This window comes from Camelus bactrianus, chromosome 7 (assembly GCF_048773025.1).
Source record: "Camelus bactrianus isolate YW-2024 breed Bactrian camel chromosome 7, ASM4877302v1, whole genome shotgun sequence".
NCBI lineage: Eukaryota > Metazoa > Chordata > Mammalia > Artiodactyla > Camelidae > Camelus > Camelus bactrianus.
In genome coordinates this window covers 29,733,477-29,757,712 of record NC_133545.1, presented here as the reverse complement: position 1 = coordinate 29,757,712, position 24,236 = coordinate 29,733,477, and the positions used below count along the sequence as shown (strand labels likewise).

General features: G+C 37.9%; 1 protein-coding gene across 4 annotated transcripts in view; it reads left to right on the top strand.

Moving 5' to 3' along the window:
- Nucleotides 1-20,306, top strand: part of CAV1 (caveolin 1) — a 32,680-nt gene extending 12,374 nt beyond the window's left edge. For 3 of the 4 annotated variants that reach the window (XM_010947628.3, XM_010947631.3, XM_010947632.3), the window contains exon 3: nucleotides 18,091-20,306. In XM_010947628.3, coding sequence (XP_010945930.1) covers nucleotides 18,091-18,432 — 342 coding nt within the window. In that variant the 3' untranslated portion in view covers nucleotides 18,433-20,306. Of the gene's footprint in view, nucleotides 1-11,980; nucleotides 13,403-18,090 lie in introns of those variants that run through there. The other variant, XM_010947630.3, reaches the window with a different exon arrangement.
- Nucleotides 20,307-24,236: the final 3,930 nt, after the last annotated feature.

Genomic DNA, 24,236 nt, shown 5'->3' with positions numbered 1-24,236 from the left:
GAATTGTGGCTACCCAGTGCCCCCCAGGACTCCACACTGAGTCTGTCGTCAGAAAATAAGTGCCAAGGTGAATCTGCTGAAAAGAATCTGAAATTTCGTTTTTAAGTAATTGAATGTCTTCAGTGAGTGAAAAGACAGTAGGATTACATCACTGAGTGTCTTCCTTTGCTCCTTTCCTGTACATTAGCCACTTTAAAACCTTGTAAGGAAAAACGTATCCAAATAACTAATAAAGGAATCCAAAAATATTCACTCTGTTTACTAAGGTAAAGAGAAAACTTTTTCTAATTTGTATATACTTATTATTTAGAATTTTTTAAATCTCCGGTTTCAAGAGAACACAAATACAGCTCTTCTGAGCCTTCCAGTAAGCAGGCTGAGGCACCTGGATGATCTCCCAGGGTCTGCAGGATAAGGCTAATCTCCTAAGTATCTGGCAGGCAGGGCAGGCAAATTCCCAGAATGCCAAGAAATGCCATCGCTGCCACTTGGCATTGCCCCCTGGGGCCAGAAGCATGAAGGCTGAGAGTTGGGTCCCAGGCCACATGAGAACTCCCCTGCCAAGAGAGGGGTAGAAGGACTCCCTGTCAGACTCACAGTATACCTCTGGACAATTGCAAACGTCAGAGGAATAACTATGTCAGGAGATAGCCCTGAAGAAAAATTCAAAACCTGAAGAAAAAGCCAAAGCCTGCGGGAGACAACAACTTTCAGAAACCCAAGACTTTTCTTCCTTCTCTTTGTCTTTATTACTTCTAGATATTAAGTACACAGAGCTCTGAGATTTTACTAGCTGGGAGGTGGTAACTGTTAATCCACTATTTCAACAGCACAGAAGTTTCTTTGTACCTCATAGGTGATCTCTTAGAGATCTCAGATCTCAGGAAAAAAAAAAAAAAGAAGCACAACACTTAGATATTTCTAGAAGGGGTCAGATATCATTCATTTCATTATTGATGTCCGTGTCAAGTGAAATGAATGTTAGCTCCTTTTCTAGATATGCTTCTTTTTCTCATCTCCTGTGATTTACTATAAGACTTGTCTATGTGACTCCAAGTAATTTCTCTGTCAACAAGCTAAGTATAGGAAATCAGGATTGTTATTTTAGTTAAGCATCGGTAAGACTAGGAAGTAGCCATTAAAAAAGGGTGATGAAGTGTAATGTGAATTTTAGGTATGACTGTTATCTAATAAACAGCTAGGACCACAGTCCTTGCACATTTAATATTTTATCAATGACTGGAATGAACAAGTTAAGAGGATTCATCTTACAAATGACACCAATTACAATGACCTTGTTAACATCTATGATAAAAATAACATCAAAGTGAATTTGGCAAATTGCAAATAGCCCATAAAAATAAGATAAAAACCAATACAACGTGAGATGATGTTAAACAACTAGGAATGAAACGTACAGACATTAAGTTGGAAACAAATAGATAAATATATGAAAAATAAGAAAATACCAGGATAGGGCTGTCATATCTGTGGGAACTTGTAATGTGTAAAATCAAGATGCTTGGTGAATACAATGGATATGGAAGCCCCTTGTAATAATTCACAGCCCCCAAGGGACCAAGATTTCCTGAGTGAGAACCACTATTGTAAACAAACTCTTAAATGAGTCACCATGCGCCATACCCCTTGGGCAATAGGGAAGCCAAACTAAGTCCATCAATTGTTCCTGAACATTAAACATCTCAATAATTTAATGATATTTTAAAGAAAGCATAATGAATGGAATCAAAAGGAGAGTTCAATAAAAAATAAATAAAAGTCATAGGCAAGATTCTCTACTTTATTTGCTGTTGGTCATATTTACTAAGAATGGGTTCTGTTTTGATCTTATGAGGGAGGCAGAGATGTTAGAAAGATCCTAGGGAAGAGCAAAAGGAAGGTGATAAAGGATGAATAGAAATTCCCTGGTAGAGTTGGGGAGGGACTGTTTGGTGATATGTTAGAAGAGTTGAAAGGAGAACATAAAACGACAACTGCCTTTAGTTATTGCCAGGTTCTTATGAGACTTACAAGGAAAATACTGCTTAGATACAATTACCATTCAGAACAAGGAAAAAGGAGGAAGGTGTTAGTTTAAAAAAAAAAAAAAAAGGTTTCAAGGGAGAAGAAATTCCAAGAGTGGTTAATCCCAGGAATGTGTCACAAGAGGTTGTCTTGTGATAGTTGTGGGTTAAACCCCTTACTTGTCTATGTATTTTCTTAACTCCTACCTCTACAATTATAATATGGTATATAAGAACACTGACACACAGTTCCATAATTAAGCATAGACATATGTATGAACACTTTCCTCTGTTCCTGCAGGATACCTGGTTTGTTTGAGGGCAAAGAGGAGTTGATGTGGCATTGTTTTAGCAGTGGTTGAGAATGCAAGTGGTAAACATCTGAAAGTAGAACACTGCAAAATGCATGCATTGTATGTACCAAAAGGTCAGTATGAAACATTATAGTTATGGCAAGCCTGCCCATTCACTTCCTCCTACACATTGCATATTCATGCAGTTTTGCAGCTTGTATAAACCTCTATTGTGATTTAAACTCATGAGAGAGTGTGGCTTCTGCAAAGGCTGTTTTGTGACTTTAGACCAGTGGTTCTTCTTCCTGGCTGCAAATCATCTGGGGAACATTTAAAAATACTGCTGTACCTGCTCTGTCCCTAGAAATTCTGATTGAATTGGTCTAAGATGGGACCCAGGCCTATGTATTCTTTTTTTTTTTTTTTTTTGAAAGCTCCCCAGGTGATGCTAGTGTACAGCCAGAATTGAGACTGGTTCCAACTCTCAGAATTTCTTAATAATAAAATTATGTATCATGACAAAACTTTCAGGACTGTAAGGGCCACAGTGGGGGAAATTATTACTTCTCTGGGCCCTCATCTTGTAGAGTCCTTAGCATTTTTAGTGGACCATGATATTTGTCACTCAAATTACTATAACAAAAAAAAAAAAAACTTTCGGGAACTCAACTATAGCAACTGCATAAGAAAGACTTTGTATATGGGATAAATTTCATGTCGTTTATGTAATCCAGTCCTGTTGTTTTTCCCTTTCCTTTACTCGTTCTTTCTATTCTCCCCAAGAAGAATATCAGCTGGTTAGAGTGTCAGATCATCCTCCCCATCCCTCTTGTATACTTGAGTTCATGGTTCAGGCATATTAGGAATGAAGCTGACAACATGCACTGGTTTGTCTCCTAATGGTGCAGAGGCCACAGGACCTGGGGATGGCAGGTGGCCTACATTTCTCCAGTGCCTGGCACAGAGAAGAGACCCCAAGTCACTGAGAAGTGCTTTACTGATGCCAATAACTCCCCAGAGCAGATGGGGAAACTGAGCTGCAGAGGAAGCCTGAATTCCAGCCCTCTGGTGGACACTGACCTCAAGTGTTGGAAAAGTCACTTGGACCCTTTGGACAGAAGTTTCTTAGTCTATAGCATCAAGAAATTGAACTAGAAGATCATGAAGTCACTTTTATTTTTAAAATTCTGTGATTCCAGTTAACCAGTATTCATAAAAGTGTGGAAGGCTCTACAAATGCATGAAAGTCCATGCAGAGAGAATGGTGGAGGATCCCTCATCAATACTAGTTTTATTAACTTCTTCCTAGATTTTACCAATTGTCATTCTCATTCTTAATATTAAGGCTATGAGATTTAATTAAATCATCTTTAAAATACTGAGCTATCAACAGGTGGCATGTTGAATGCAAATATACCACAAATAAACATTTGGTCCTGAAGAAGATCAAGAGCTAGAGTTCATTTCCACTTCTCGTCTGGGCTCAGAACTCTGTGGTCTTCCTTTTTATTGCCTTTGCCTCCAAATTGGCTGTTTGTGTTCCAAGAGGTATAGAAAGTATCAGTTCCAAAGTTGGTTACAAACTTTCAGCAATTTTTATTTTTTCATTTTTTTATAACCAGCCAATTCCTCTTAGTTCACATAACAGAGAAGTGTATAATCCCTTGCAACCTTAGTTAGAGCAATGGTCTTAAAAAGGTCTAGCTACATAGAAAATGCTCAAACTTTTTGAGTGCTGACAGTTGTCAAATTCACCTAGTTCAAATGGCCACATTTCTGAAGTTCTTTTAACAGCCCATCTGTGAGCAGTAGGATCAGATGACTAAGAACTACAGGGCAGAAGCACTATTACTTTGAATCAGATTTTCCCATTACCCAGCCATAAAGTTTTTTCTCTCTGACTCATATAGAGTTCAGCACTTAGGACCCTATATGATTTTAATCCCATCACTTAGCACCCTAGCTGTATGACTCTGAAGGCAAACATGAAGTTGTCTGAATTTCAGACCACTTGAACATTCTCAGGGAACTTATCAGCTACCTAAGCTAAACTGTGTCTAAATCTGAAGGTTTAAACCCAAATTTCATGATAAACAAAAACTGAATAAATCTGTCTTCCCTGTCATTACTCATCTTTTGATCACTCTTTTACAAAAATTACTATGACTGGGTTAGAATAAATGACTGCAATCAATAAATGCAAAATCACTAACCTCTGGCCAGATAGTAACACATTCAGAAATTTCTTTCCTAAAGATTTTATCAGGTTGGTATGCTTATAAATATGAGAGAGAAATATAATTTAGCAAATGGAAGCATTCACTAATTCATTCATTTATTCAACAAATATTAATTTAGTACCTATTATACTCCAGGTAGCTTACATTCTAGTAGAAGAAATAATCTCATACACACACATACAAAATTAAGCTATTAAATAAGTGTAGGATAGGCTAGATGAAAATAATGGTCTGGCCTAAATTCAAGAGGTTAGTGATGTGGGGAGGGGCAAGAAAGTGACTTCCCTTACTACCTTAAAGGTTAAGGACTGTATCACAGAAAGACATCACCCCTCCTTGATAATGACTCCTGAGCAAGCTTGAACAGCCAGAGGCCACTCTCTATTTTATTTGCACTGTCCCCTTTTCAATGACCCGTAGCCAGCTCATTGACCCTATGTTGCCTCTGTTTCCTCATTTCACTTATTCCACCCTCAGAAATAGGTACTTCAAACTACTAAATGAATGAATGAACTCACAAGGCTACAATACTGTAAACCAAAATGCCTGCAATGAATATGCAAGCATTCTAAGCTATAAATATCCCTAAAGTTAGACTTTTGTCTCATCATTATCTGATTTTCTAGAGCAGCAGTTTTCAACCAGGGCTAATTTTCACTCCCCCTTCCAGGGGACATTTAGCAATGTTTGATGACATTTTTAGTTGTCACAGTTTAGGAGGGTGCTACTAGCATCTAGTGGGTAGAGGACAGGGTAGTTGATAATCACTGCTACGGTGCCCAGGCAGCACCCCAACCCTCACCCCAATAATAAAGAATTATCTGGCCCAAAATTCCAAGAGTGCCCAGATGGAGAAACCTTGTGGTAGAGGTTGGGGACTATGTCTTGCAAGCCACATAGTGGACTGTGAATACCCTTGTTTAGACCTTAACAAGGACCCTAGTGCAGATCCCTTTCCTCCCTAGCCAAGCAATGTTCAAACCTGCAGAGATTTATTTCATTCATTTTCTATTTGTTTAATAAACAGACTTGAAGCACTGGAGAGAAAAATATTCCAGCCATGAGGTAAGGCGAAAGCTATTAGTAACCCTAGTTTGACTTAACTGAATGGTAGGAAACAACCTCTGCCATCAGGAAGTGAGTTGTAGAAACTGAAAAGAAGTTAAGGGTGTTTAAAAAGCTCGGTTCAAACAAATGTCTATGTGAACCAATGGGTAGCTTGAAAACGGTAAAGACATTTCCGTTTCTTATGTCTTTGATAGAATGGAAAGAGCTTTTATTTTCTTTAGTGTAGTCATCATTCATATTTGTCCCACGACACGCCCAGAAGTTTAAAGAATAACAAACTCCCAAGTATAAACACAGCATTTTCGTGAGCGAGTGAGGCCTCTGGATAAATCCTTTTGATTGCATGTTTGGATAAAATAAGATTTCCAGGCATTAAACAAACCTTTCTATTTGAGAAGTGACCTTCCAACACTTTGAAGGACTGTAGTTATTTCTCTTCAAGGAAGACAAACATAAGTGCCCCCAAGGTATGACTCCTGCCTTTTCAAGTTCAGTGCTCCAGTTGCAGTGTTCCTATCACTGGCCCTTGCTTGGCCTATTTTTACACTGTTCACTGTTCCACGTCCCTTGTTTGCTAACACTCAACATCATCAAATGCCACCAAATCAATACCAGATGCTTGCAGATTAAAAGAAAGGAATCAAAAGATATGCAGCCTGCTTTACTAAGCCACCCAGAATTAGGCACTTTTCATAATAATGAAAATGTGAAGCCCTGCGAACAGGAGAGATGGTTCCAGATTCCTGAAGAAGGCTCACGGCCAGCTGGTCTTAGATGTACCAAGCATGGTTTTAGGTTCCTGTCTGGGATCCGCAGAAGAAAGGATGAACAGCCTACTTGAGGAGGTATGAAAATGCTCTGGAATGCCCATATCATCTCATCATCGAGGACAGTTTTAAGCAATTTCAAAAGGATGTATATTTGTTTCCAAGGAAATGACTTCAAAAGTATCACAAACTAGGTGATTTCAAGCAATAGAAATTTATAGTCTCATGGTTCTGGAGGCTAGATGTCCAAAATAAAGTTGTCAGCAGGGCCATGCTGCCTCTGAAACCTGCAGGGGAATTCTTCCTTGTCTCTCCCTATAGCTTCTGCGGGGTTTTCTGGCAATCTTTGGCATTCCTTGGCTTGCAGCTGCAAAACTACAATCACATGGACTTCTTCCTGTGTCTTCACATTTCCATCTTTTAAGAATGCCAGCCATTTCAGATAGGGAGCCCACTCTATATCACTGTGACCTCATCCTAATTACATCTACAAGCCCCTATCTCCAAATAAGGTTACATTCTGAAGTACTGGGGATTACAAAATCAACATACATTTTTGAGGGGAACACAACTCAATGCGTAATAGGATGTAAATTAGAAATGTGTATTTTTGTTATCAAAACAGGGAAATGTAACTTAAATTTTCAAAGTGTATTACAAACCCAAGGGTATTTCATACCCTCTCCTAAGAAAAGCAAAAGATGGAGAAAACTCCCAGTTGCCTTCAGGCAAAAGGAAAGGAAAAAAAGAATTAATCTAAAGCAAAGAGAGCCCTGTCTACTTGGTGTTGGTGCCACTTTTGGACACACCTAAGGCACTGAGTCAGTTGGGGCATCTTCTCCCCCAGTGCATATTTGGTTGCTGTATGCCTCATGTTTATAATAAACTCCAGAAGGCTGATGCACATGCTAGTGATGAGCTAATCCTTCTTGTTTGCTTAATGACAGAACGCAAAATAAGTATCCACCTGCACAAAGCGATTTCAGGAATGCCAAGAGGTTCTCCTCTTCCAAAATAGCTCCTCCATTCTCCCAATACTGTTACTGAAATCCCTGACACTTCTGCACTTCTCTTGGTCTGGGTGCTTGGACCAGAAGCTCCTGATGTACTATTACTGCCCATTGCTCCAGGAACCATCCTAAACATTTTGTATAAGTTAAGTCATTTGAAGTAGGTACTATTATACCTACATTTTACAGGTAAGAAACTAAGGCACAGAGAGGTTTAGAATCTTATGTGAGATAACACAGCAAAGCTGAGATTCAGAGCAGCCCCTATGCTATCAACCAGGGTACCATACTGCCTTTCAAAAGTAGGGAACAACACAGTAATTGACTTACTGTCATGCCCATTCAGATCAGAGTGTCAGATTTTTCAGATCCTCTCACCTAGCAGATACAGCGGAGATAGCCTAAGACAGCTTTTATTTCTCAAAGCATCTTCCCTACACCACTTGCATCAAAATGAGGGAGAAGGTACAGATGCCTGGACCCTACCCTCAGACCACTGATTCAGAATCTCAGGGCCTAGAAATCTGCATTTTAACAAATATCCCCAGGAGATTCTCGAGTGTACTAATGTTTGAGAACCACTGGCCTTATAGGAATGAAATAGAAAAAGGTACAACATTATGGTAAACCAGGAAAAGCCACAGAGAGGTGACATGGCAATGAGGACCCTGGTAACCAATGGTCAAATGACGCAGGGGGTCCTGACCACAAAGGAGCTTGGTTGCTGGGGAGTGAGGGTAATGCTGAATGTGAAGGTTTGACAGCAGGAAGCTAGCCACATCCTCTGGCTTGGGTTACATGCCCTGTCTTGGTGGAAATGGTTATTTGCTAAGTCAGGGCAGTATTTTCTGTTGGTTTGGATGGGAAGTATGGGTGCAGGCAAGGGAGAGCGACGAGAGCATGTGAATTAAGAATCCCTATGTGACTCTGTCTGAATGAGCTGGGTTGCACAAATGTAACAAGGATTTTGGTGTGGAGTTAAAGAGAATGGTGTGATGGAGGATCCAAGAGACCTAAGTCCTGCGTTTGGTCCAGTCACTGATTACAACCTCCGTGAGGCTCAGTCTCCTAGTCTGTAATGGGGGAAATAATAATACCTGGATACAGGATGTGATGAATCCATTGAGGCACATAGTGCTTTATAACTTAAAGTCATTGCTATTCCAAGGCCTCTATAAATGTCTCCTGCCTCAGAATACATCTGCCACACTCATACTCAAGGTCCATTAAATATGCAATAAAGGGCAATTGCCAATGATGCTCTGCCTTGCTCTGTACATGCCCCTAGACCCCTGCCAGAAAATAAAAAACAGTCATCTAAATTCATTCTGAAGTACAGATTACTTGTGGGCCTCCTGCACTGGGAAAACACACACACACACACACAAACACACACACACACAAACACGGGGAAAATTGGAGGCTAGAGACACCAAAGAACAAATTCTCTCTCCTCATCCTATCTCTTCCTCACTGGTGTGCTCTGCTGATCCCCCAAAATGCTGGGCCAGGCTGCTGCTTCTTCTACCCTTCTCCCTCTCCTTAACATACTCCCATATGTACCCCCTGTTTTGGGGCCAGATCTACACAATTACAGTTATTCAGATAATTGGGGCAAAACCCAACCAAGAAACAACATGTTTAATCAATATTTTCTAAATCATTTTTCCTTAAGTGTAAAGACTTCTGAGTTTGAATTGCCCCTCTGGGCTTTGCATGCTTTCCAGGTAATCTAAATGATAACCAACCCTCTACTTCATTTTGATCAGATCACGATATTATAAAGCTATGATGAAAAAGAACATCATTTTGAATGAAATGGGATACCAAAAAAAAAAAAAATCAATAAATAACAGTGCACTTGTGATATCAGGTAAAGAATTCATAGTAGATCATATGATGGTTAGTATACACATGCCTACATCCTTTCACTTAACATTTATAGTTCCTTTAAAATATACATATTGAAGAAATATTTGCTAATTACTGTGTGCATAGTACTACTAGGTATTGTGGAGGATACCACGATGAGTGCAACAGACACAGACCTGCCCTAAGTACTGGTTTGGTCCAGTCATTTATTAAGTGACCTTTCTTTATCAGGGAAATAAAAGACTGTTTTCCAATCCTTTTTTTTTAATTGAAGTATAGTCACTTATAATGTGTCAATTTCTGGTGCACAGCACAATGTCCCAGTTATATATATATATATGTTTTCATATTGTTTTTCATTAAAGGTTATTACAAGATATTGAATATAGTTCCCTGTGCTATACAGAAGAAATCTTATTATCTATTTTTATTTACAGTGGCTAACATTTGCAAATCTCAAACTCCCAAATTTATCTCTTCCCACTCCCTTTTCCCTAGTAACAATAAGAGTCTGTTTCTGTTTTGTAGATGAGTTCATTAGTGTCTTCTTTTTTTAGATTCCATATATGAATGATAATGCTATTTTTCTTTCTCTTTCTCGCTTACTTCACTTAGAATGACTATCTCTAGGTCCATCCATGTTGCTACAGATGGCATTATTTTATTATTTTTTATGGCTGAGTAGTATTCTGTTGTATAAATATACACAACTTCTTTATCCAGTCATCTGAGAACCCTCCTACAATGCTGGTAAGAATGTAGTTTGGTGCAGCCATTATGAAAAGCAGTACGGAGATTCCTCTAAAAACTAAAATTACCATATGATCCAGCAATCCCACCCCTGGGCATATATCCAGAGGGAACTCTAATTTGAAAAGATACATGCACCCCAATGTTCATAGCAGCACTATATACAATAGCCAAGATAGGGAAGCATGCTAAATGTCCATTCTTCTTATAAAGATAACCCAGAACTTCACCATTTTTTAAAAGAAGCAGATGAGTGAAATAGGACACTATAAATATCATTATTCTGAGGCCTCTATAATGTCTGAGAAGCAGCAACAGGTAGGTCAGTCCAAAGGAAGAGACTCAAGGGTCCTAGCTAGAGGCCCAGAACAAGGAATGCAGGTCCCCTCCACATCCCTCTCTCTATACCCAGCCCTCTTTTCTCACTCACAGAGGTAGATAAATACCCAACTTTCTATCTTATCCTCTTCCAAATTCAAACCCTAATTAGTAATGCAGCCTTCTCCCTTCAGGCACGGAGGCAATCCTGTGCTCTCCCAGAGGTGAAGTTGCCTAGGCCCTGTAATCTCAAGGCAGCCCAAGAACATGTCAATGTTCCCACCCTGGGTTTATGTTTTTCCTAGGGCTGTGTGTAGAACCTCTGGAAATGCAAGAAATCACAAACATTAACAATACAATCCAGGCCTCCTGTTTTAGGTCAGGGCTGCAAGAACACTGCAGCTCTTTCTCCTGCAATGGTGCCAGTTCAGCCCAGTAAACAAATGGGTATTTGCCCTTGCCCATGAGAAAACACATGGGCATTAGAACATAGTTCCTGTGTTCTGGTAACATTTAACTGTGTTAGTTCTAAACCCTCTCTACACCCACACACTCATGCAAAACATTTATTCCATTGACTTCAAAGGCTGCTCGACATGTTGGAAATATGTGTGAGAACAGTGAAGGGTGTTTGAAATTAGTGTCAACCCTTTTTCTGTATGTCTATGTTTGGTTCATGTGTTAGCATTTTAGAAGTATGTATTTGATTTTTTAAAACATGAATTTGCTTATACTTGGTTTAGAATCATGAAAAATAAATCAGGATTTCTTTTGTCAGTTTTTGTGTTTTTCATAATAAATAACAGTCATTCATCCTTATCCAATAATAAATATTTATAGGTTTAAATTAGGAAAAGCTTTTCAAGAGAATTTCCATTCATTCATTATCCACCAACTTCCAGATGCCAGCCGGCACATGAGGAACTCACAGAAATAAGCAGGAAGCAGACTAGGGTTTCCAGGCACAGAAGGGAAAGAGTGTCAGGGACAAAAAGAAGCTGTCACTAAATCCAAAAGGATTTAGCATTTTCTAATTTCATCTTGTGCTTAAGATTCCCACTCCGGAGAGTATGACCTGGGTCTGAAATGGGCCTGAGCATCTGCATTTTAACAAGCATTTTCCCTCCAGTTGATGCCTTTGCCACATTGCCCTTGCTGAAAATGCCAGGGGACTAAGGACCCCTGTGTAGCATTCAGGACATTATATTCAAAAGTCCAGATATGGTGGTAGATCTTCTAGATAGAGCTGATGCTTAGTCTTTCATGCATATCTGGGTATAAATCCAAGCACTTAAGGGATACGGAGCTGATAGCTCTATCAATAGCCTAAAACTTGTCTAATATTCACTTTGATATGAATTGTAGGAAGTTGAAAATGCTGTATTTCCTTCTCATATATTTCTGGACTTTCCTCTAGGACCAAATTCCAGGATATTTATATACTTTCATTGTATACATTTTTCTGTAAGCATGAAAACTGAATTATCTAACAGAAAAAGAGCAATATAATGGAAAATAAGAAATGATAATCAAAATGAAGGTGGTTTGTTTTGAAACTGTGTTTGTTATCTACAGCTGCATAACCAATAACCCCAAACTTTAGTGGCTTAAAACAACAAGTTATCTATCATTCTACAGTGTGTCAGAAATCCATGTGTGACTCAACTGAGTGGTTCATGCCCAGGGCCTCTCACAGGCTGCAATCCAGGTGTCAAGGCTGGAGTCATCTCAAGTTCCAAATGGGAGAAGACCTACTTCCAAGCTCATTCACGTGACCAATGGTGGGATTCAGTTCTCCTAGGCTGTTGGATTGAGGACTTAATGTCTCCAGGGCTGTTGGCCAGAGTCCTCCCTCAGTTCCTTCCACATAGATCTCCTCATAGGACAACTCACAATATGGCAGCTGGCTTCCAGCAGAGCAAGCAAACAAGAAGCAAGAAAGAAAGAAAGATGGTGTCATGGTCTTTTGTAACTTAATCTTGGAAGTGACCACACTATCACTTTTGCCATGTTTTACTATTTAGAAGCAAATCAGTAAGTCTAGACCACACTCAAAGGGAGGGTGTTACACAAAGACATGAATACAGAGAAATGGGGGAAGAGGAATCACTGGGGGCCACCTTAGATGTGCTGTCCACCACAGAATGCATCAATTTGGTTTTTTTTCATAGTCAATTTATCAACCTACTTATGTTTTGTAAAACTAAATGTTAATGTAAAGCAAACATTTTCTGATACAGCTTAGGGAGCATATTCTGGAAATAGTCTAGTAGTGTTGGCAAGATATGGTGAGGTTATTAACTGAACAGATTTCTAAATGAGGAGTTGTATACCTACTATGCCAACCAACAGAAAAAGAGTGTTAGTTACTGTATCACTTAAGAACACATTCTGCTATAGGTAACTGAAAATCTGAACAGCTGTGGCTTCTATATATGTGTGTTACATAGAAGTCTAGAGGCAGAGAGCTCCTGGCATTGTTTCAGTAGTTTGGTAATAGCAAAAGCAGCATCTTCTATTCTCTTGGCCTTTTAATTATGCATGTCATCTTATGGTCACAAGATGACTTCTCTACATTAAGGCAACACAACATATTCTAAGTAGAATGAAAGGAGCAAAGGGCCACACCATAAGCTTCTGTTTCTTTTCATAAGGAAACTAAGGTTTTCCTGGAAGTCCTGCCCAGCAGACTTCTACTTAGATCTCATTGGCCAGAACTGGGTCACATGTCTGCTCTAAACCAGTCACTCATCAAGGAGACTAAGATTACCATGACTAGTCTAAACCAACTATAACTTATTTCTGAGATAGAAGGATTATTTCCATGACCTGAATAAATGAAGAGTCTGTTGGCAGAGAAGTGGAGCCGTGGATGTCGGACAGGCAACACACAAGTCTTCTGTAAACATCTTCTTTGTTATTGTTTATGTGTTCCATATATCTGATACAATCACAATTTCACAATTTTGTTTCAGTTTTCACAAAAATCTAAAAAGGTATTTTCCCATATAAACAGAATATGTAAGCATCATTGTTTATTAAATCCCAAATATACTTAAAGTTTCCTTCTTGAAAATTTCTTATTCAGAAATAAAATGTCCAGATTTTGAGACAAAAAATGACCCATTTTTTAAAATCCTGTTTACATATAAAATGTTTTTAAATATTGCCATAACATACATTTAACAATATGAAATCTGATATTTACTGCTTTAGCCAACTATCAAAACACAAGACAGATTGCTTTTCTTGACATCTGCTGCTAGATTTTTGTCAACTTATGTTTCCAAAATTATAGCATCATAAGTCAATGTTGCACAAAAGTATTTAATGCCATTTACAAAAATCTAGTAATATAAACTGTTGACTCCTTATAAAGCATCTATTACGGCACAGAAATATCACTGAAGCATATTTATGCCTTTGATCTTGACATCTGCATAATGATTCTTGCCAGAAGGGCAACTTGTTCCATAGATTACAGACCAGAAAATCAATTCTTTGGAGGAGCAGCTCATCCTCATCCGAGGCATCCCATTCTAAGAAACTAAATGGCACCTGCATGTCTTGGTTTCTGTGTTCATTTAAAAGCAAATCTCTAATTCCTATTCTGCTCCAAATCTAAGTGAGCAGATAAAGTTCTGCTCTGAGCAAGACCTGCCCACCTATGGAGGGGTAAGAGGACTGTGTCCCAGAGGAAATGGGACTCCAGAATGACAGCTTTGATGAGGGATAAATCAAACCAATGATACATTTGAACGATGAGCACACTGGGGATCATCAGAAACAGGCATTATCATTCATTCAATGATGTTCAAATACACGTACAAGTCTTTTGCATTGGCTACAGAATGTAGCATCCAGATGATTGAGGATATGTGGTGGTAGCAGACAGTAGTGGAAGAGACTGGGAGAGTTTCTAAGCCTGGATTCCCATCCTATGCCTGCCATTAAGTGGGAAAATATCCTTAATCCAGTCATTCAACAGCTTTGCCCATCAATTTCTCTATCTCAAATGGGACTTCCTTTCTTTAAGGACCCCTTCAGCTTTAAGTATCTATGAATCTGCTACAGCAACGATTTAATTGATGGAATTGTGAACTGCCTTTAAATGGAATGACTGATTACTCGCAGAACTTTGTTAGGTTCAGTGCATTAATGTATACATGTCAAAGTGTACAATGAGGATATTTTTCAAAATATTCCCTCCAATTTTCTCTACCCTAGATAGATGTACAGCAACGTCTATTGCCATGTTGAGAAAAGGACATTTCCCCTAATCTCACACAGAGAAACATTTCAAGTCTATGTCTTAGAAGATAACTAGAGACTTAACAGGAGACCTAGAGATATGAATGGGGTGGGTAGAGAAGATGTAAATTCCTAGGGAAAGAGTGTGGAGTGCAGGGCTAGACCCACGCCTGGGAACCAGGAAGCTAGAGTTCTAATTTCAGCTTTTCTACTGATTCACTTGGGACCTTGAGAATGTCTGGTCCATTTAAGTCGTGCCTCAGTTTCCTTATCTGCCAATTAGAGAGACAGTCCTTGGCTAGGTGCCCAGGATTGTGAGAACATACTGTGCAGGGCCATGAAAATACAATCAGTACCCAAAAATGCAAAACATCCTAGTTACTAGATGTCCTTACTTAAAATGGAAACATTAACAAGAGTAATTCCTTTAATAATCAACATGTGAATGTTTTAGGAAGCACATCTATCTGGGTGAAAAGCAAATAAAACTCTTAGAAGGGCTTGTGTCCCGGGGATCCATAAGCAAAAAGAAGTCAGATTTGAAGTAGGACAAGTTTCAGCATTACCACTTAGAATCTGTGTCACTTTGGGTAATTTCTAACCTCCCACAGTAGCCTCATATGTAAAATGAAAATAATAACATGCATCTCAGAGGGTTGTGGTAAAGATGATTACCAAGTCCATTCCTTTGAAGCACTGCTGGGGTTTGAATTCATAGCCACCATATACTTTGCAACTGATAGTTTCTCTTATTGCAGTTGCCTATTAAAAAGCTCAATCGCCCAGAGCAAGGAATTTTTAAATGTTGTTTATTGAGCATTCACTATATTGCAATGTTCTATACACATGCTAAGCACCACTTTGCATAAATTTTCTCATGTACTCCTCACAGAAACCTATTACTATTACTGTTGCAGAAATGGAGTTAGAGAGAAATTAAACATTATTTCTGGCTTCATTGTGTTTCCTTAACCTGCCTTACTTTCTTTTTCTCAGCTGCATCTAATTGGCTCTACTTTTAATATTCTTTTAAGCCACATTAAATTTTCAAGACTTAAGCAGCAATTAACTGAATATATTTACATACATGTTATTTTTGTCATGTTGCTGTCCACCCCTGGAGACTTGCTTCTAAATTCATTTGGATATTTGAGGACAAATTATGCTCATTGCAGTTTCTGGAAAGTACTGAAAAAGCAGCCACTCTGAAAATTTCTAAGCGACTTAAAATAAAGCTTAAGAATTTCTAATATGTTCATTGAAAAAAAATTTATATTTATGTTTAGAAAAATTAAGTTATTATCAAGAAATCTCACACACATGGATATGTTCATAGATCTTCACTATGGACCAACTCTTTACATGATGTGTATGACCTTATCACAACACTCAGAGACCATGCTGTGGGAATTCTTATTGTTGCTCAGAGAGTTAAATGTAGTAAACTCTTTTTTTGTTAATGTGCCTTTTAATTATGAAATACTACAACTGTCTTAGAGAAAATTTGAAAAATATTTTTTAACCAATGTGGTGCTGAAGAGTCAATATCTTTCAAACTAGATTGGAACTTCAAATTCACCTCTTATTTTACCTGGACAACTTATTAAGATTTTTAAACCTCACATTTTTCCTATGAAATGGGAATAATAAATTACAGAGTTGCTGTGAGTCAAATAAGAACAGTGTTTGATCATTATGATCAAATAGCCAGTCAACAAATGTTAGTAACCATCCCTTCCCTTGGAAAAGAATCCCTAGGCAGACATGCTTAAAGTCTGTTCTATAACGAGATACGAATCCACTGCTCCCATAAAGTGCTTACCAACCTCCTTTGTTAATAGGTTCTTTATTTTCTAATAAAAGTGATGGATTCTTTCCTATTGTACACTCAAAGTATATGTACCCATTTCAGGGCATTCATGGACCGCCTTTGCCCATTCTTTGACCATCCTTTGACCAAGATTAAGAATATTTGCTCTAGTGCATTCATTCTGACTTCACCAAATCCTCTTTCAAAATAAGGTCATCTTTAAAAAATAAAATTCTTTGGGTATCTTTCAGTTGAATGAAGGAAAACCACAGCCCTTTTTAAAAAAAGGTTTTGGGAAAATGCAGTATCAGAGCAAAACCCCACAGTAGACAAGTAAATTGCACAGAAACTTCATTAAAAGATTGATCTGATTGGCCAAACAAGTTGCTGACTGCTAGCAGCAATCCAGCCAAGTTCAGGATTAGGGAATGAGAACTTGGGTGATTCTACGGAGCCTCTCAGTGCCGAAGAGCCACTTCTGATTCAACACAATAAAACTTCTTTTGGAAAAAGTACATGATGCTCACCATAGTTAAGACTTATTTTATAGAACATTCTGCTTTTCTAATTTATTGTCCAATGTCCTAAGAATATGTAATATATAAAAATAGTATGTCCACAATTATCTAAATGAAGTTAAATTTATTGTTCTAATTTTTTCTTTGCCTATTTAGATCTAGACTCAGGAGAAAACATTTACTTATGTGTTTTAAAAGGTTGTACTAGCGGTATCCAAGACCTGTGGATTCTTCCTTTAACATCCCTGAAATTCATTCTTTTCTTTTCTTTTTTCTTTTTCATGGCCACTATTCCAGTTTTGGCCCTATAATCTCAAATTAGGGATACAACAAGATTCTCTCTGCCTTGAGTCTCTTTTTTCTTTCCCCAGCCTGCACACTGCTTTCAAATTCATGTTGATAAATGACTGCATTGATCGTGGCTACATTCCTCTGCTCTAGCATTTTCAATAGACACCCACTGTATGTAAAATAAAATTTAGCCTCGCCTCAACCTATCTTTCCCACAGTGGCCAGACAGGTCTATCTGCCTGTGACATTCATTATATCATCCTTTCTTTTTCCTGGGGCCTTGCTCACAGCCTTTCCAAGGTCCCTTCTTCCTTCCTTTCCAAATCATATCCCATTTTCCATGCTCAAGTCCCATCACCCCATGAAGACTTCTTGAATCCTCAGAGCTCACAATGATCTAATTCCTGAAGACATTCTATCAGTTGATTGTTTAAAGAGTCGATAATCAATTATGAACTGATGAACTGACTACCCCTTAACATTGTACGGTTGTCTTGGAGTGCAATTAAGTTAGGTGATTTGCATTTTACTGAGTGCCTTTGTATGCTGCTGCCAGGTTTTACTTGAAGGCAGGAATTTTATCATATCCATTTGGTTTCCCCTAGAGCAGCAGTTCTCAACCTTTCATGTGGAAAAGCAACACCTGGAGAACATATCAGAAATTCCCTTTGATTCCACCCCTAGAGATGGAATAAAGTCTGGGTGGGGCCCAAATCTCTGCATTTTCCACAAGTTTGAAGGGATGTTAATGCTGCTGGGTGTCTTTAAGCATCTCACACAGAACCTGTACATAAAAGCTAATACATATTTATGTATACTCAGTATTTTTTTTTGCTTTTTCTTCTATTTCAAGATCATGTTCTGTCACTTCTTTTTAGATTGATTTTGAAGATGTGATTGCGGAACCAGAAGGGACACACAGTTTCGATGGCATCTGGAAGGCCAGCTTCACCACCTTCACTGTGACGAAGTACTGGTTTTACCGTTTGCTGTCTGCCCTCTTTGGCATCCCAATGGCACTCATCTGGGGCATTTACTTCGCCATTCTCTCTTTCTTGCACATCTGGGCGGTTGTACCGTGCATTAAGAGTTTCCTGATTGAGATTCAGTGCATCAGCCGTGTCTATTCCATCTACGTCCACACCTTCTGTGACCCACTCTTTGAGGCTATCGGCAAAATATTCAGCAATATCCGCATCAACATGCAGAAAGAAATATAAGTGACATTTCAAAGATAGAAGTATAATGATTCTTTTTTTTTCCCCTTTTAACTTTCTTGGTGCCAATTTCAAGTTTCAAGTTGTTAGTACAGCAACAATATATGAATGAATTTTCTTGGTTCAGAACAAAGAAATCACTCTCAGTTTTTATAATAATTATTTGTCTCTTCTGAGCTATTTCATCTATTTTTTTTGTGGTCTGAATTTTTAAAACCCTTTTAAAATATTTTCCTGATATTTGTATTTGCATTTGGATCATTGTTTTATTGGCTGAGATATGAACCTATTGTTGAAAAACTATTTGAGGGAAATATGAAGAACTGAGAAGGAAAAAAGAGAGCTAACAACCTCAACTGCCTAGTCCAAAATGTTGATCATTTTATGGTAAGGGAAGAATTTCAGGCTATGGTCATTGAGTGTACAGGTATATGGGCAGTTTTAAGCAAATTTCTTCTTTCTGAATTGCTGCCATTCACTTTAATGGTCCAATGGAATCTAATGATATTTACCAAGTTGGAAAATATAGTCTGCACATGATCCAACTAATGCCTTACCCTCTTGAAATTTTAACCTGTGATACTTTCTATGCCTGAATATTTTTTATATAGATGATGACACCTAAGTGCCTTCCTATTCAAGTTTTCCTTTTCGATTAGGGACCAATTTGTCAACCTTCATTAGGTCAGCATCCTCCCTGAAGACCAAAATTAGGAAAATCGATTACCTAGCTCTTCACACTTGTTTCTGACTCTGAGATACAGAATCAGATGAAGTTCATGTCTGCACTTGATCACACAACATCTTTATCAAAATCGAGTATGGTCCACATCAGCCCCATGGAAAGAATTAAGGTGGATAAATGGGGCCAAGCCCTCTCTGGGCTGGCAGGAGTGGAAGCCAACTTTCCCTGCCTCTCACCATCTGAATGAGGTCAGCATGTCTATTCAGCTTCGTTTATTTTCAAGAATAATCACGCTTTCCTGACTCCAAACTAATCCATCACTGAGTTGGTTTAGTGGCTGAACATTGTGTTCCCTTTTCAGCTGATCAGTGGGCCTCTGGGGAAGGGCTCATAAAATGGAGGCCATTGTGTGAGACTGTCAGAGTTGTTGCAAATGTGACCCCTTCAAAGTAAAGCACTTGCAACTGTCTGTTATGCTGTGACACATGGCCCCTCCCCCTGCCAGGAGCTTTGGACCTAATTCAAGCATCACTTTGCTCAGAGAGAAGATGGGGGAGGAGGCAGTAATAAAAGATTGAGGTAATTTTGCTGGAATAAATTCAAATTCTTCTTCTGCATTCAAACTGAGGAATTTTACCTGTAAACCTGAGTCATACAGAAAGCTGCCTGGTACATTCAAAAGCTTTTTATTTCTCCTGCTCATACTAAGATTCTTCCCTAGAGGACTTTATTTTTAACCTTCAGTTATGCTTTTATTTTTATTTTCATACACCTGTTGAAAATCTGCTTTTTTTCTTTTTTGCCTCTTCCAGTTTTCTTTACACTTTAATTGCCAACCTGTTACCTACTTAGATTTTTTTGCATTTAAAACAGACACTGGCATGGACATAGTTTGACTTTTAAACTGTGTACATAACTGAAAATGTACTATACTGCATAACTTTTAAGTGTAAAGATATTTTTATCTTTATATGAGGAAAATCACTTGGGAAATTGCTTTGTGATTCAATCTGTAAACTGTGTATCCCAAGACATGTCTGTTCTATATAGATGCTTAGTCCCTTGTGCAAATCAAGTGCTGGTCCAAAAGATTGCTCAAATTTTATATGCTTACTGATATATTTTACACTTTTTTATCCTGCATGTCCTGTAAAGTTATAAGTCTGCACAATAAAAATGTTTAACAGTTCAATAGGCTGCTTTATTATTTTTTCCCAAAACAAGTATGTACATGTTGATTTCTGTGTTTGTGTGTGTGTGTGTGTGTGTGAGCATATACATAGTGTGTGTTCATATTTGTAGTGTGTTTTGGGGAGTGGTGGTCTTTCACTTTTCAACTATCACAAAGTCATTTAGGTGGTGTCTTTCTTCTAAGGCCATTCATGAGTAATGTCTGATAAAAGTTATAATTAAGAAATATTTGTTTAGCAGTTTACCCAATGTTTTATTATATGTAATCTAATTTGAGCCCTCAACAGCTTTGTGTGATAGATATTAACTTTCTCTGTTGGTATATGACACATTCAGAGTTAATGCAGCGAATTTTTGCCATTTCTTAACTGGAATTATTCTAAGAAGCACCTTTCAGATATTTATTTTGGCCTTGGCTAAGTTTACATTCAGAGCTTCTGTATTAGTCACTGTTCTTCAGAGAAGCAGAACCAATAGGAAATATATATATGAAATATATATATAAAAATATATGAGAGAGTTATTATAAGAAATTGATTCATACAATTTAAGAAGGCTAACAAGTCTCAAGGTCTGCAGGTTAAGTCAACAAGCCAGAGACCCAGGAGAGCCAATGGTGTAGGTTCTAGTCCAAAAGCTGGTAGGCTTGAGACCCAGGAAAAGCTGATGTTTCAGTTTGAGTTCAAAGGCAGGACAAAACCAGTGTTTCAGTTCAAAAGAAGTCAGATAGGAGGAATTTTCTCTTACTGAGGAAAGGATCAGCCTTTTTGTTCTATTCAGTCCTTCAACTGATTGGATGAGGCCCACACACATCAGATAGGGCAAGTCTATCAATTTAAATGTTAACTCTCATCTGAGACCATCCTCATGGAAACACTCAAAATAATGTTTGACCAAATATCTGGGCACCCTAGTGAAGTTGCCACATAGAACTAACCATCACAGCTTCCAAACAAAATTTTTGCAAAAAAGATCTTCTAATTTCTCTCACCCTGAAATTCCTTTCATGTAGTTTACAGAGTCCTCTCTTCCCTGGGCTCTCAAGCAAGCACTGAGGCTGCTTATTTAGTAACCCAGTCTTGTATTTGTGTTTACCCAGCAAATCCATTTCTAGAACACAGTGTGAAAACATGCCTTGACCATGGCAGCATGTGAGGTCCTGGCCAATGTTATGCACCTAATTCAAACAGAATCAGTGAAGTGACTTTAACAAAGATCCTCTTCTGCATAGCAAAGAAAACCACCCACAAAATGAAAAGACAACCTACTGTATGGGAGAAAATATTTGCCATCAATGCAAACTCTCCTTTTCCAACAATGCACAACAAATCTACTCATATTTGTTCATCTTCTCTTTTCCTTCTGCTAAAATGGAGGAAGATTCCCCATTCCTACTAAAAGCCATTCCATCCACATATGGTCTAAATCTCATCCTTTTTGTTTTCCCAAGATTTTTGCTCCTTGGCTATCTATTCTCACTCCTGTAACCACCAGTCTTTCCCTATATTCTGCATTGTTCTCATCAGCCTACAAATATCATGCCTATCTCTCTCACTTAAAAAAAAAAAAATCCCTCCTTTGACCTCAGATTATCCTCCAACTATCAACTATTGTCTCTTTTACAGCCAAACTTCTCAAAAGAATTATCTATAGACATTAAACACTATCAAATTACCCTAGCTATAACTGTGTTTGTAAGCAAAATAGGTTTTTTAAATAATTTTTTACTTCCAGTGCCCAGACATAGGGATAGATGTAGTGACAGGCCAATGTTACCACTGGTCTATGTGTGGCTGTCTATAATTTGATTTTACTTATTTTGTTAGTTATCATTAATTAGCACCTGTGAATTCATTGCCTCATCAAAGAAGGACAGTAATATAAACCTGTAACTATACATTTGTTCCTTGTCTCCTATCTCCCCCCACCCATATGAGGTAATTATTCTAAATTTTGTATATCACTTTCTTGCCCTTTCAAAAAAATTTAGCTATAAACAAACTCCCAAGCAGAAAATAACTTAATTTTTAGCTATTTTTATGTTTTTCTTTTTAAAAAAAGTTTAGTATGAAATGGATTGTTTTGACACAATGTTTTTCTCTTTACTTAACATTATTTATGATTCATCCATATTTTTGAATATAGTTCTAGTTCATCCATTTTCACTGCTATATATTAGTTCCTTATGTGAACATACTACTATTTCTCCAGCTGCCTCTTGGGATGCCAGTAGTGCTGCTATAATCATACTTGTTCATTTCACATAAGGGAGGGGGATCTCATGGGCCTAAGTTCCTCTGTGTGTTATCATTAAGACTGAATTTTTCAGTACTGATATATGATATAATCCTATCTTTTCTAGATGATAAATGGCTTTTCAAAGTAACAATAATAATTTATGGTCCCACCAGCATTTGGAACTTTCACACTTCCTAAATTTTGCTAATCAAATGGGTATAAAATAGAATCTCTTGATGCATAACTTTCTGATTACCAATGAGGTTGCGCATCTCTTTCACATGTTTACTGTTCATGTGAGTTTCCTTTTCTGTGACATGATTTCTCATGTCACTGAGCAATTTTTTCATAAGATAGGTTCTCATTAATCATTAATTCATAGTATTCTGTCAGTTCCATCTCCACTATGTATCTTGCTTTTGAACTTCTGCCTTATCTCCACTATCACTACCTCAGTGTAAGCTACCATCATTTAAACCCTGGACTATCCTAGCTAGTTTTTCTGTTTCCACTCTCGCCCCTCCCCCCATCTAACTCATTTGGCCATTTTTCTATACAGCAACACAAACTGTCAAACATAAGTAGACACACAGCTTAAAACCCTCCAGTAGCTTCTCACTGTATTCAGTATAAAATCTAATCTCTTTACCAAGGCCTACAAAGTCTTACATGACCCAAACCCTACAAGTCTCTTCCATCTTCCCTTATACAACCACCTCCTCATTATCTGTGCTCCAGACATACAGCTCTTTTGGTCCCAAGATCATGTTAAGTCCTATCTGGTCATAGGACTTTGCACAGCTGTTCACTCTGACTGGAATGCTCCTATACCTTCCCCTCTACTTTGCTACCTCCTTCTCATCCTTTAGATCTCAGCCTCAATATTACTCCTCAGAGAGGTCTTCCATGTCTTCCCTATCAGAAGCAAATCCTCCCTTCTTAATCTCTGTCTTAGCCTTTTGCCTATTTCCTTCATAGCACGTATCATATTGAGAAATTATTTTATTTGTCTTTATAATTTTTTTGTCTTTATCTCCCCTAGGATATAAACTCCATGAAGCAGAGATTTTTACCATAATAGATCTTCAATTAGTATTTGTTAGATGGATGGATGGATAAATGGATGGATAGACGGATGAATGGATGGTCAGACCATCCTGGAGACTATCAAGGTATGAAATGTCCGGTTTCTGCTTTACCACTAATAGTGTCATGAAGAAGGTCACCTGACCCATTCTGAAATAAATTACATTATCAACATATTTGCCATTTGTTTTTCTTCTCCCACTTTACATTATTTCTCCTTGATTTTTGTTTCCCCATCAAAACTTTATTGTACCCATTTGAACACTTTGATATGTTAAAAAATACGAGTTTCCCCAGTGAAAATTTTAGCAAGGATCACCATGAATATTTGGTATACATAATTTTCTTACTTGAATAATAGCAAACACATGTTGATACAGTTATTAAGGAAAAAAAAAGATTTTCCAGCAGCTGTTGACTTCATCAATTCCACTACATGATGAGTCACTAAAACTTCCAAAGAGCTAGAAAGTTACAAATAAGAGGATCTTTTTTTTCATTGTGATGAGAAAAGAGTGGGAAGAGTTAGACATGGAAAAGTGAATAAAATCAAATGTAATGAGAGATTTGATGCTATAGAAAGTTGAGTAATTTATATGTCAAAGGG